General features: G+C 38.3%; 1 protein-coding gene across 5 annotated transcripts in view; it reads right to left on the bottom strand.

Annotated features, from left to right (window-relative positions):
- The window catches only part of MAP7D2 (MAP7 domain containing 2), an 81,719-nt gene that overhangs the window by 16,337 nt on the left and 52,011 nt on the right, over positions 1 to 13,371 (bottom strand). Inside the window, exons 1-8 of one of the 5 annotated variants that reach the window (XM_074534633.1) lie at positions 10,559 to 10,576; positions 10,407 to 10,458; positions 10,103 to 10,217; positions 9,098 to 9,196; positions 7,063 to 7,173; positions 5,656 to 5,778; positions 2,645 to 2,793; positions 1,452 to 1,579 (exon numbers count right to left, since the gene is read on the bottom strand). In XM_074534633.1, the coding sequence (XP_074390734.1) occupies positions 1,452 to 1,579; positions 2,645 to 2,793; positions 5,656 to 5,778; positions 7,063 to 7,173; positions 9,098 to 9,196; positions 10,103 to 10,202 (710 nt within the window). In that variant the 5' untranslated portion in view covers positions 10,203 to 10,217; positions 10,407 to 10,458; positions 10,559 to 10,576. Of the gene's footprint in view, positions 1 to 1,451; positions 1,580 to 2,644; positions 2,794 to 5,655; positions 5,779 to 7,062; positions 7,174 to 9,097; positions 9,197 to 10,102; positions 10,218 to 10,406; positions 10,667 to 13,371 lie in introns of those variants that run through there. The other 4 variants (XM_074534632.1, XM_074534634.1, XM_074534630.1 and 1 more) reach the window with 4 other exon arrangements.

The raw sequence follows: 13,371 nt of genomic DNA, 5'->3' as shown, positions 1-13,371 counted from the left end.
CACTGGACATTCTCTGATGATCTGCACTAACCTTTGCCTGACCAGCAAGCAGCACTTCACTCCAAGCTAGTTCATTTCCTACCAATCATTTTGCTTAACTAAGTGTCTAAGCGTCTCTTGGTGGGTCTTTTCTCAGCCTCTTATACTTGACTGCTATACTGAACAACTGAAAAATGCATTCTGAGTAGGGAATATCAGTACTTGCAGAATAACATATACTCTTACAGCTCAAACTTTTTTAACTTTACATTGCAGAGTTCCACTAGACAATGATCTGCTCAAAACTGTGATAAGAAAACTGACCGTCATTACCATTGCATCTCATTAATTTTTTCACAAAATGGATGTAGTTCATACCACAAAATCTGATGACATTACATATATAATATTGGAAGTTTGAGAATTTGTAGCTTTATAAGAAAAACCAAGAAATGCAGTGTCCCAGTTACATGCAAGGGGATGTCTAAACCAGAAAGAATACTGAGAGTCAGATGGTTTCCTTATGTTGTCTAACATCAGATTCACACACAAAATCATCCCCCACTAAAGGGCTGTGCCCTCAGAGCTGAAAGAGAAAAGGAACACCAGCTGGTTTTTCAGGCAGAAGAAATTTGTCAGAAAGGGGATCATCAAGTCTGGTTCAAAATATGGCCAGCTTCATATTAAAAAAGATAAAAAAGACAATTTTCAAGACAGAAGTGGCACTCATAAACAAGGTCTAAGGGAAAAAGTCCAAACCAATCAACCAGCCAAAAAAATTAGGCAAGTACTGTAGACCAGGACTTCTTCAGCATACTCCTACATTAGAGCCAGACTTAATATTCTGTTCTAAGAAGCCCATTTGCTTAGACTTGAGTTTTAAGCTGTGGTACATATAAAACAGTTTTCAGCAAAACACAATCAAGAAAAGCAAGTCAGTTGTCAGTAAGCCCAGATATGCTATAGAACCACAGCTCTGCATTAAAAAAAAATAAGCAAAAGGTGCAACAAACACAAAACCACAGAGGTCTGCCAATGAGCAAAGGTTAAAAACAATGGCTTAGATGATACATAGTTAAGTGCATTTACAGCACCAGATGGTCATGCCAACAATAGGAAATGCATATATTAAATGCTGGAATTTCGAGTTAGTATTCATGAGGAGTGCATTTCTTCACATTAGGCAGTTTCTTCAAAATCAAACAGGGATTTCATATGAATAATGAAATGCACTGTAATCTCAAGACTGAGGAAAGGTAGAGAGAATTGTCTCTAGTGGGTACTACCACAATATTAGAGATATCAGATTTGTCTTCTACACCTCTCCTCTCACCCATCTGTACATGTGTGCAGGTATTAATAAAATTAACTAGATTTTATACAACACTTCGAAGCAAGTTCCTCAAGAATCTGTGCCTTATTTACAGGTAATGAGAAATTCACAGGATATTTTTCCACTAAGAAAAGCATACTTAGGTGTTGCAGGTGATGCAGATCTTCTGGATATAGCAGCAGGAGAATCAGACCTTCTCAGAGGAGATCCCATACCAGATGAGGAACCAGGTGTTGCAGGTCGCTTCTCTTTCTTTATCTTCTCAGTCTAGAAGTACAGTTCATTTTCATTTCCATAATTAGGATCAAAAAATCAAAAAATGCATTTGATTGTTTTATTAGCAAGCTGGCATATAAAGAGATTTGTGTGGCACACTTGTAAAAGCTTTTACAACAGGCAGCTCACAAGTGAGGTGCTATTAATGGTTTTTTATTTTACATAGACATAGCACACACCCACCCCTGTCTTGCATGGGTAGAGCCTGCAAATTTCAGATAAGTAATACACATCACAGCGTCTGCAAGAGCTCTTGGATGGGGTGGTGGCACTGGGTGGAATCTTCAAAATCATCCACATGCCCCTGCTTAGACATGATCAGCAGTGCAAACAGGCATCTCAGAAATGTTGCTGCATGTAGCACTGAATCACACCTAAGAATGACATTACACAAATCTTTATTGCCAGCTTTGGTTCTCTCACTTGCAGCTAATTTAGATGGCATGATTCCCCCTAACATTAAGTATTACAAGATATAGGACCTTACATGAATATTAGATTTTTTTTTAGCATGCCTTCAGCTGTGTAGACTCAGTGAAGGTGAGTGACCTGTCTTTTCTTTTCTGGAAACAACAGTGGATCGATAATGCATCTTTTAAGCAAACAGCATTAAAAATGTCCACAGAAAGAGTTAAAGCAATTGGTGTAAAACAGAGGCATTATCAATACACTTGGGGAATTTCTGAAATATATGAAGCTTGCTCATTAACCAGCAAGCCTGGATAATCATACTCAGAAGGGAATTATATTTGTCATCCCCATTCCCAGAAGTTATAAACAAGTCTGAAAACAGACACTTCAGTGCCTCAGTTCTCTGAAAATAGGGGTGTTGGTGCTCCAATATCAGCACTCAGCACTGATTCCCAGGAGGAAGAAGATATTAAAATGCACCTTAACAGGAGCACAAAGACAACAGGTGTTGGCACAGCTCACTTTGCTACTGCTGTTTCCTATAGCAGGGGAAGTACTTCATTTCTATTCATGTAAAGTGAAAGATAACAAGCAGAAGCTGCATCAGTTTACCCAGCAGTGAAATCAAAACCATTACAAACTCACCTGAGTAACTTCAGCTGCAGGTGCCCCTTTCATGGCATTAGCAGTGGAGGGTGAAGTTGCCTTCTTCCTGTCAGTGCTTCGGGTGGGGGAAGGCTTGTAGGGAGATTTAAGAGGACTAGCTGGTGCTACACGAGGACAGATATGGAATACTAAAGAGTTATAGTACAATAGCAAGAGCAAAAAGGAGCACGGATAGAGGAAGTAAAGGAGGGGAGAAAACAGCATACTTTTATGTTATAATGTTCAAAGGTAGTTTTAAAGTGGTTTTTAGTGTTATAAAATATCACATATAATGCATTCAACATGATCCCCTGTTTATTAAAAATATCTTGACTAAAAAATTTAATAGGAAAAAAATTATCTCTAAAATATAATACTCTTTTCCTCATATATCTTTTGAATCACCAATTGACTAATACTGTGACTCTTTTCTTCTAAGAAGTCCAGCCTCCTTTGCATATGAGAAAAAGAGTAAGCAGATAATGCTAACTGGGTGACTTTTGAATGCATACTGCAAAACAGGAAAGGTGGCAGAAGCATAGGGAGTTTTGTCTTTTTTAAACCCTGAACATGCAAAGGCTCCTAAATATGCTAATTACTTTCTAAATAAGATTTAATTTAAAAAATTAACAAAAAAGCCCCCAAACCTAAACTAAATGCTGCTGTAGGTATTTCAGTTATTGTTATTTGAGGGAGACATCAATTTGAGCGTGACACATGCATTACAGCTTTTAGGGCAGCTTTTTTTATTTGCAATATGAACAGGATTTTTTAAAATGGGATATTTTACTCCTGATTTTGCTCATATTGCCTTCTAAGATGAAACTTTCACATGCATACAGAACAATCAACAGAGTATATGTTTTATCAATAAGACAGACACTAATTGCAATCAAGTGATAGAATGTTTCCAATTTTAGTCAACTAAAGTCAGGAGGGATATTGACTTAGAAAAAGCAGCAATTATGCACTAATGTAAAGAAAGTCACGTTCCCAATTTTTTTACTGGAGACAGCCCTAATAAAAATTTTATGAAGCCTTTTTGAATACTTTGAAGTTTAACTGGACCTTTGTACTCTTTGACCCACTTTCCAGCCAACTGGCATATGGTCACTTTATATTAACAAAAACATTCAGAAACTTAAAAGCTGCCTAAGAGAAATATTTTTACTTCAACTGTTAAAAGAATTAATTATGCATCCAGTAACAATAGTGTGCCTGAATATCTTGACTTCAAGTGACATTAATAATGTGTTGCTGTAGAGTCTGAAATTGAGGCTCCTCATTTCTAAGCTTACAGAAAATTCAGTAGCAGAGCAATTTTGACCCCAGCATAATGACAGGAGGCACAGCATGAGCTCCTGGAAAGGAAGATCCCTCTTCTTTATTCAGAAGCTACTTCTGTGGTGAGAAGTACATGACAAATGGGAGATGTCCTTCAACTATTTTGCCAGCAATTACTGACAAAATGTCAATGGCCTCTGAGATTGTTGTTTGCAGCCTGTGCTACAGCCTGATTGACTTGTGGGGAAATGACAAGAGAATGCTTGTTCAAAAAGCTGTTCCCAAAATCAGCTGCCCTGTTTCAGCTCAATGAAAAAGCAGTTTCCAGAACAAATTGTACCCTTGTCAGACATGCCAGTGTATTACTTTAAAGATCGTGTGATGAAGAGAGATAAACCTGAGAGTTTACAAACAAAATGAGTGAGGAAGGACAGAAGTCACCCTTATTGATTTCTTGGAAATCAAATACAAACAGAAAAAAATCAACCACAGGGGGCCTCAGCAATTCAGCTCAAAATCTTAAGCAGAATGTACTGATCTAATTTTGACTTGGGTTTTGCTCACTCTTGACAGTAGCTGGTCCCTGAGCAGTAATCAAATCAGGCACTTTCTCAAGTGCTATATGAAAACATTTCTGCTTCCAGTAGAGGCTGTTTTTAATGTAGAAACAAGGGAAGCAATTGTAGAGGCATTCAGTATCAATGTCCCTATGCACTGAACAGAGAAGTAATGAACAAGGGAAAGTAGGTTTACTTAGCAATTCATTTCTAAATAGCTTTGCATGAAAAACACAGCTACAGAACTTAAACCTAGTTTAACCAAGATGTGTGAAAACACTCATCATAAAGATGATCTGTCTTTATCATCTAAATAGTTTAATCTTGGAAAAGTGTCTTTATTATCTAAATAGTTTAATCTTTTGCAGACAGGAATTTGGGTGCATGCTTTGGGGGGCTTTTTTTGTTTGTTTGTTCTATTAAAAGTAAAAAGGGCTGTCAAACTTTTGTTTTATTTCAGCCAGTGCTATGACCAGGTATGGCTTTATAAACAGAAACTACTCAAAGTCAGGCACTTGCCCAAGTACTAGCAGGACAAGAAACATTATTTTTGTAGATGTTTGCAAAATACTGGTTTTATTAGTCTAACCTTGGCACATGGGAATAGTAACTATCATCCCTTAAAGATCAATAATTTCTGTAACTGACACCTTCCTATCAATAGTCTGGTTTTCTGTATGTGCATTTACAGCTATACATACATATAGGTGTCACATACACACAGCCACACAGTCAAAGGCAAAAAGATACTTAAGAGATAGAAATTGGAACCCTGGTAAAAATAATTAAGTCTCAGTGGTGCACTGGGATTTTTGTTCTACATACTATTCGGGTATGACAGGGCTGACATTAATAAATCAATCAAAGCCTCTGAGAGTTGTCACATTCTTGTCTAAAAACCTGTTTCTTAAATGAATATAGTAATTTTTTTATAGTCTGCAGTTTCAATTTTTTTTTCTAAAACAGATATTCAGAATAGCACAGACAAGACAATGCACTTTTCAAAGATTTTAAATACACTGTTATCTGAAACAACTTAGTTCATCATTGATTTTGTAGTATCCTGTAAATTGCCAATTGTTTCATAGTACTCTGTTTCTTCCAGCAGCTACATAAATGCAGCTAAAAACAAACCTCAGTGGTTTCAAAGTGAGGAAGTCACATTTTTACCTGGAGTATTGTACTGCTCAGAAAGCATTAATGTACTTCTGCTTCTGGCTAAAGATGACTGTGTGGGAGTCAGCAGTCGAGAAACAATAAAGTTTTCCATTGGACTAAGATGCATGCGGTGAGCTGAAGGATGGGAGCAAATAAAATAAAATTTAAAATGCAAAGAAATAAAACAATGTTACATTAAAATAACTGAAACAAAATGATGAAATGATTAAATGAAATGACAAAAAATTCTAGAACTTTCTGAGATTTAAAATACTTGAAGATAATTTTCATTCCCTCTGAAAAAAACCTTCTAATTTCTCCATTAAGTTTCCCACTGATACACTACACACCATAAGGTTAAGCTCATGTTGTATGTTGATTTTACTCAAGAGGCATGTCACATTCTGCAAAATGGTTGCTTTCATGACTCAGCACTAAAAAAGTTTGTTGTCTTCCCCAGCAGGAAAGGTAAAACACTTGGTAAACAGCTCAGCCGCTCACTAATGTGCCACCCGTGCTGGGACTGCATTTGAAATCTGCCATCTCACCATGTTACGTAAGTCTTATTTATACAATATGCCTGCATTACTTCCTCCTCCATAAATATAAGTGTCAACTATATAAGACATATATATAGATGTTCCTATTACATGTATATATAGCCATCTGTCATAATAACCTCAAAGCTTCTGATGAGCTTAAGCAATTCAAAAATTAAAATAAATTTACCTTCTCTTTTTCATTCTAGAAACAAACCTCCATAATTTATTTCAGTAAATATATTTTTTCCCATTAGACTTAAAAAAAAGGGGTAGAAAGAAATAAAACCTAAATAAAACACAACATAAACCTTTAAAAATCCAAAGAGTTCACAGTGAGGTAAACCCTTCAGTCCTCTTTGTAGTGTTTAGCAACCACTAATCCTACAAGATGATCATCTTGATCATCTTTTGTGGAGTCACTTGAGGATCAGTTTCGTAAGAAATAAACGGGCTCTACAACTCTGGTCACCAGATTGAAGTCTCCCAGGTGGCTCATCAGACATATCCCTGCACATGGAACATCCCATATCTACTGCCAGGCCACACCTTTGCTTTGCTTGTTTTTCCTTATTTTGATAGAAGGTCACAAGCAATACAGTTAAAGGAAATTGCTGCAGTCGCAGCCTGTAGTTACAACCTGGTTTGCTGGAGTACCAAAATTTGGAAAAGAATCAGTAAAAAGCCCATGGCATTTGTGCTGGACTATGATCTCCAGCAGGCAGCACAGCCTTGGGACAGGCTGCAGAACCATGTTATTAATACAGAATCTCTCAGATGTGTGAATAACAACATAAGCAAAGCCCAAAGCTCTATGGAGCAGAAGTGCTCTAAGCAGGAGGAGGGTTGATGCTGGCAGCAGACCAGCAGGTTCACTTGCCTCTGTCGGGGGAGTGCGTTATGGCCGCTGTGGAGGACGAGAGGCGTTTACTGATCGGCGACTCCATTTGCTTTGGCAGATTCATTGTAGAAGCTGAAAGTTTGTCACATGCTGCAGAGAAACGCATTGAAGATATTTGTATTCACACCACAGTGTTGATAAACTCCAAAAATTAACCTTGCATCTGTACTTGTGGCCTTGCACTGATCATAGCGCTGAACTGGCACAAGATTGTGGCCACAGCTCTCTTCACAGAGATGAGCTCTTTGTGACCACTGAGGACCAGCACCCTATGACACATGCTTTAGCATGCAGCTTTTCTGCTTGTGAATTTCACATTCCAGTTTCACAAAAGCCTATTTTTTATATTGACACTGATAAATAATTATATATCAGCACAAGCATAAAGTCACCCAAAGAAAACAAACTGCATACATGGCAACTCTGAGCTTGTCTTCATTCCCCCTCTCCTCTACCTTCAGTCTGGAAGAGCTGAAGTTCACATCAGACATTACTCTAATAAAAAAATGACATAAGCAATACTCCTGCATCTATATAAGACCTCGCTGTTTTAATGACTGAGCTGGCATCAGCCATTTGGCTTTATCTTTCTGTGCTTGAGAAGAACTAAAGAAAACAAACAAACAAAAAACCAGAGGTTTTTTGGTATATTTCTTCTGAAATACTATTTGATAAAGTCTGCTTGAGCATAATATAAATTTCCTACCTTGGGATTTATTCAAGTGAATGAAAGAGAAATCTTATTTAAGTATTAGCAGAGTACTAGTACCTCATGATCACTGTATGATACACAGAAGCTAAAAGCACAGACGCTTTGCCCCTATATTTGAATTTTATTTCTTTCAAAAGCAAAACTATTTTCAGCTAGAGACATGTATGCGACCCTAATTCTGCATCTTTTGGGTTACTGCATTCCCTACTATGTCCATCAAATCATTGCCTTAGTGGGGTTTCCAAGATTTGGCTGCATCTGCTACAGTAAACAATGCAATTCACTACATTTCCTTTTTTAAAAAAGCATATATAATGCTGGTATGCTGCAAAACATCAGTTGCACAGGCAAATACCTTTGCATATGAACAACAATCAGTAAAAAAATTGAATATGTTTGCACAGAAATATTAATTCTGTGAGATCATAGGCAGAACAGTATTTACTGTGAATTCTGCAGGAGTAATAGATAAACAAGTCCTCCTTTGGGGGAGAGAACAAATCTACTTCTCAAAAGCACAGGCTGTGCTTTCTTTTCAAACTACCAAGTACATTTGCAATCATGAAATCACATTTTCAATTTGAAATCCAACATGCAATCCATTTGTTAGTTTGAAAAACTCATACTTCAGAGCCCTTTTATGGGAATAGTAATAATAAAAAAAAACCCACTAATAAAACACCACTAAAAAAACAAACCACAAAAACAAAAAACAAAAACAAACTAAACCTGAACAGTAGAAAACATGATTGCTTAAACAAAGTCAACCACTTGAGTTGGTCATAATTCATTCTAGGAAGCTGAAAACATAACATGGCTGTTTGTACCAAATTTTCTTGTTTTCAAAATATTGCAGAAGAAGGCCCTTGAGATGGAAAAAGAGGGCTGTTTTGATGAAACATGGTCTTCATAACACATTTTCTTACTGTGCAAGTGAAATTTTTCTCAGCAGCACCAGTGCACATCCATTAGAACGGTCAAATATACATGTAATTACTTACACACACAGAGCACCCACAGAATTGAAAAAAATTAAAATCTGAGCAGTAGAAGTCTACAATTACTGAGAAAACCATGAAATGCCTCTACTATGCTGGAATGTGAGGCATGCACTGCTCCACCATGGCAAAATTAAAAGGAAATTAAAAGACACTGGTGTACATCACTAAGGGTAATGCTGTAGAGTAGCAGACTGAAATGATAAGAAAACAGTGGTTAAGAAGAACAAGAATCAGAGGATGGATTACAGTGATTAGAACAGTTATAAACAAGACACAATGGTACTGTGATTCTCTGAAATACCATTGAAGGAATCAGCAGGAGCAGTAGAGGTCACAGGGTCTGGAGGAAGGGTGTTGGCAGCTAAACCTAGAACAGGGGGTGGGGTATTTTCTGATTCACCTACACAGCAGAGAAATCAGAGCAAAAAGAAGTGAAAGAAATTACTGAATAAGTTGGGGGAGCTGGAATTAAGTACAAACTGTATCACAAAGGAAACTGGTTTCTTTCTCAAAGTATAAGAGACTTTTTCATTATTATAATTTCCTGGCTTTTTTAATGACATATCATGAAAAATATGATATGAAACAGTTTGTCTTTTTAAAGTTAAGTACACTTACACACTGTTTAAAAGAGAGTAATTGTTATATTTCATCAACACCCAAACATGGATGTTTTTCTCTATCACAGCAGTTTATTCAAACCAGATAAATTCAAATAAATTTTATGTTTTAAAAGAGAAAACATGCACCTTTCTGAAATATAAATGCAGCACATGACTCATTATGTAATAAAAAGAATTTCCTCTGAAGCCAAAGCCAAAACAGCAGTAACAGAATGTACGTGGGGAAAAAACACAAACTATTTTCAACTGCACATGCTGCATAGTCATCTAGAAATTCCCATCAGGTTTTTAGAAGTACTAAACAAAAACAGAACATCTTTTGCAAGCCTTAGACAGCACTCAGTCCTTTGGTGAATATTAAATTTTCTAACTGTGTGCATAAGAAGACAATGTGGAAGAAGCGATTAAGGGAGACAGTGCACCAATTTTAATCTTAGCATTTAGCATCCTCCCAACTGATGCTGCTTACTCTATTAAAATGATCTGCATTCCTAAAGTTAGGAGGAACCCGTCTCCACAGAAGGTATTAGGGAGAGGAAACCCGGCAAGCAATTACAAAGCACTTATTCACGCCCCAAGGCAGCGGTACCACCCTGACTCTAAACCCATCATACTTACTATCTCCACAATCTCATGCATTTTGCACTTGCAGATCTGCAATGCAGGCAGCCTGTTTCACTCACCATCTCTGCCTCCTGAGCCTGCAGCCAGTGCTCCTCCCCACGACCATCGCTTCTGCTTCTGTTCCAGCTGCTGGCTGCGTTCGAGGGACCGGCGCATCATGGCTTCTAAACGCTCCTGGGAATTTGGTACAAACCCCGTCAGACACAAATCCCAGCCAGTTCTCCGGGGGCTTCCTTCCCCTGCCTGCTGAAACCACACTAAAAATACACAGTCTCCCTGTTGCTCCACACAAGATGCTTACAGGAGCTTGCTCACAAGAAAAGAAAAAGAACTGAATAAAGAAGGGATCAGCATGCTACCTACCTCCAGATATGAGTATCCTTTGTCTGCAAGCCACTGAGGTCACTACAGAGGCCTAAGTAAATAACACAGGTTGCATCACTGCCTAGCATCTGCTCCTGCTGGTGAGGCTGCTGCTGTGCTCTGGACTTAATTTGTATAAGAATAATGCTCACCAAGCATTAACTCCTTCTTGTCTATGCAGACATCAGAATTTTTCCCATCCCTTTCTGAGCACAGTTAAATTGCTGCAATGCCAGTGGCTCCACCTAGTCACTCAGATAAATGATCACTTCAAACCCAAAGTAGGTTACTTTGCAGGATGCCCTACTTATTTATTTATTTTTACAAAAACTCCCTCCTTTCTTCTTTTATGTTTCTTAAATCTAGGCATTTAAGACCTTCTGATTTTTTTTCTTCTCTGTGCATTTATTTTAGTGCATGCCTACCTCATACTGCTCCCAAGATTTCCTTTTTTCCCCCTGCCACTCCCATGTTCTTCTCCATGAGTTAGGATTTTCACAGGGGGAAGAACAGAACTAATTTTTTCTCTCCCCAAATCTTGCTCTACCTTTATCTTACAGCTCAATATGGTCGCTTTATTCCCTCTCCATCACCTCTTGACTCTCAAAAACCTCCACTGAGTTTCAATCCCACCTCCTCCCTCTGCTAGTTTCTCCGTGATTTATTGTTGTGGCAATGATCCCTGCACTTTTTCTTTTCCTCCTTTCAAGCAGATAAAATGTGGTTCTTCCCCACCCACAATTCCATCATCTAACAGCCTTTCCCTTCCTCCTCCCAGCACCTCATTCGCATCTGGCAACCTCCTCACCCTCACATTTCAGCAGCCCAACCCCTACTGTGAAAGATAAGTCTACTCTTGCTGCCTCCAGCTCCTGCCCCAGCTAGTTTTAGCCCTTTGATCCTATTAGTATTTTTGGTGCTATTCCTTATTACCTTTGCTATGTCCCTTTGGTCTAGTATAAAACTCCCACTCTTATCCACTTCAAACTGGATCCTGCAGGCTCCTGTGATTACATCATACCCATTTTGATTTTTATCTCCAATATCTTTTGGCAGCTCAGATAAATTGTGTGGAAAACCCTTCATACATCTCTTGGCCAGATTACTTTCTCTCACTGATTAATACCTTTGGTCTGGCTTTCCTGAGCTATTTTACCAAAAAAATTCAGTCTTTGTTTAAGTGTGTTTCCTTCAGGCTCTGCACTGGTGCTGAGCCAGTTGTCTCTGATGGAGCTCCTTCAGCACATCAGACCCTAACATCAGGCACCTCCAGTAACCTCCATACTTTATACATGTACCTGTAAACTTTGTCTTACCCCCCTGGGCTTCTGACCCTGGTCACTGACTTTCTACATTGCCTGATGTCCCCTCATCTACTTCTGGTTATCTAAAATATATTTCTGCCTCTTCACATCTTTGAAGACTCTTTTCTACTACCATGACTTGCAGGAATTTATTTCTGAGCTTATTTTTTCCACCTCACCCAACCCTGCTACCAGTTATCCATCAGTATCAACAGCAAGCCACTACTTTTTAATCTTTAAGCTCTCTTCTAATTTTATTACAAATCACTTACTCTATAAAATATTCTATTACCCTCTATACAAAGAGTGAAAAAAGGAAATTCTTGCACCCTCTATCATTCCCAGCTCTCCTGTGCCTGTTACCTTTTGGCCAGGTGACCCACCCTGCTGTTTCTGCTGCTGTGCCCAGGAAGAGGAGCTTTCAGTGGTGCTGTGAGCTCACGTTCTATCAGGTAACATCATTCAAAGGCCACTGAGAGCAGGCAGCTGCTCCCCTGCCCCCTCCCCCCTTCATCCCCCTCCTCTGTCTACTCAGTGCCATCAGTGTCCAGGCAGGCATGAAAATGAGAGCTCTGCCTCTTTCCTTGTCCCTGCAGAGCAAATGAAGGAAGCACCACAAGGCTCAAGCGCAGCCTCTTCTGCAAGAGCACAGAAACCCCCACAGCCTGAACACCCCATTCCCTTCTTACACACACCCTGCCTGTGAAAAGGAAACACCCTTTCCCCATTCTCTGGAATATGAAGCCAGTCCTCCCTGCTTTAGTTTGTTACAGAATTTCTTTCTTCTCTTACTACTCGATGATACAAGTTTCACATTTAAATCCTGTGTGCGCAGGCTTTGCTTACAAGTTTGTGTTTTTCCACCTTTAGCTCTCCACCGCTCTAACTTAATTCTGTTTGAGCCCCTTTTGTTAGTCTTTCCAAACCTCACATACTCCATCACCAGTTCCTCTCTGCAGTGTGCCGCTTTTCACCACTGTCTTCTACTATGCAGCTTGCCCCAGTCTATCCTTCTACCCACATTTTTTACCAAGGAAAATCACCCTCCCATTTCTTTCTCATTAAAGTATACTCTTACCCAGAATTTTTTTTTTCCATTTCTAATGAATATTGTTATTCATTAATCAAAAAACATAAGACTAAAGCAGTCATGTTTCAATTATTTCTGTTTGCTGTCTTGTTTGAGGGTTTTTAACAATGCTTGGAGTAAGCAATATTCTACAGCTTGCAAAACACAGAATACACTTATACCACCTACTATCAAAATATTGTTTCAAGAATAAAATTCATGCTGAAATAGATTAAAGACATTAAATTATATTTCATACACATCTGAAAGCCCATGCTACCAACAATCTGAGGTTGAAATCTTCAGTTACATTATTTGGAGAGGATCATTCATTTCCATTTGCAAAGAACCTTTCATTAGAGTACTATAGAATACAATTATTAAAACTCACAAAACCTCTGCAGATATAGGTTAGATAAAGAACAATACGAAGGCTGCTTTTCACAAAGAAAGGATAGTTATTAAAAGCATTTTAAGTTGGCACAGAACTAAAAAGCCAAAGAAAATAATAAGACATAAGCAAGCATAGCATAAACAACTCATACATTAATAATTTGTTCCATGATGAAAACTAAACCACAAGACAAAGCTT

Source organism: Zonotrichia albicollis, chromosome 2, assembly GCF_047830755.1.
Source record: "Zonotrichia albicollis isolate bZonAlb1 chromosome 2, bZonAlb1.hap1, whole genome shotgun sequence".
Classification (NCBI taxonomy): domain Eukaryota; kingdom Metazoa; phylum Chordata; class Aves; order Passeriformes; family Passerellidae; genus Zonotrichia; species Zonotrichia albicollis.
Note: the sequence above shows the minus strand (reverse complement) of the source record. Positions and strands in the feature narration are given on the sequence as shown.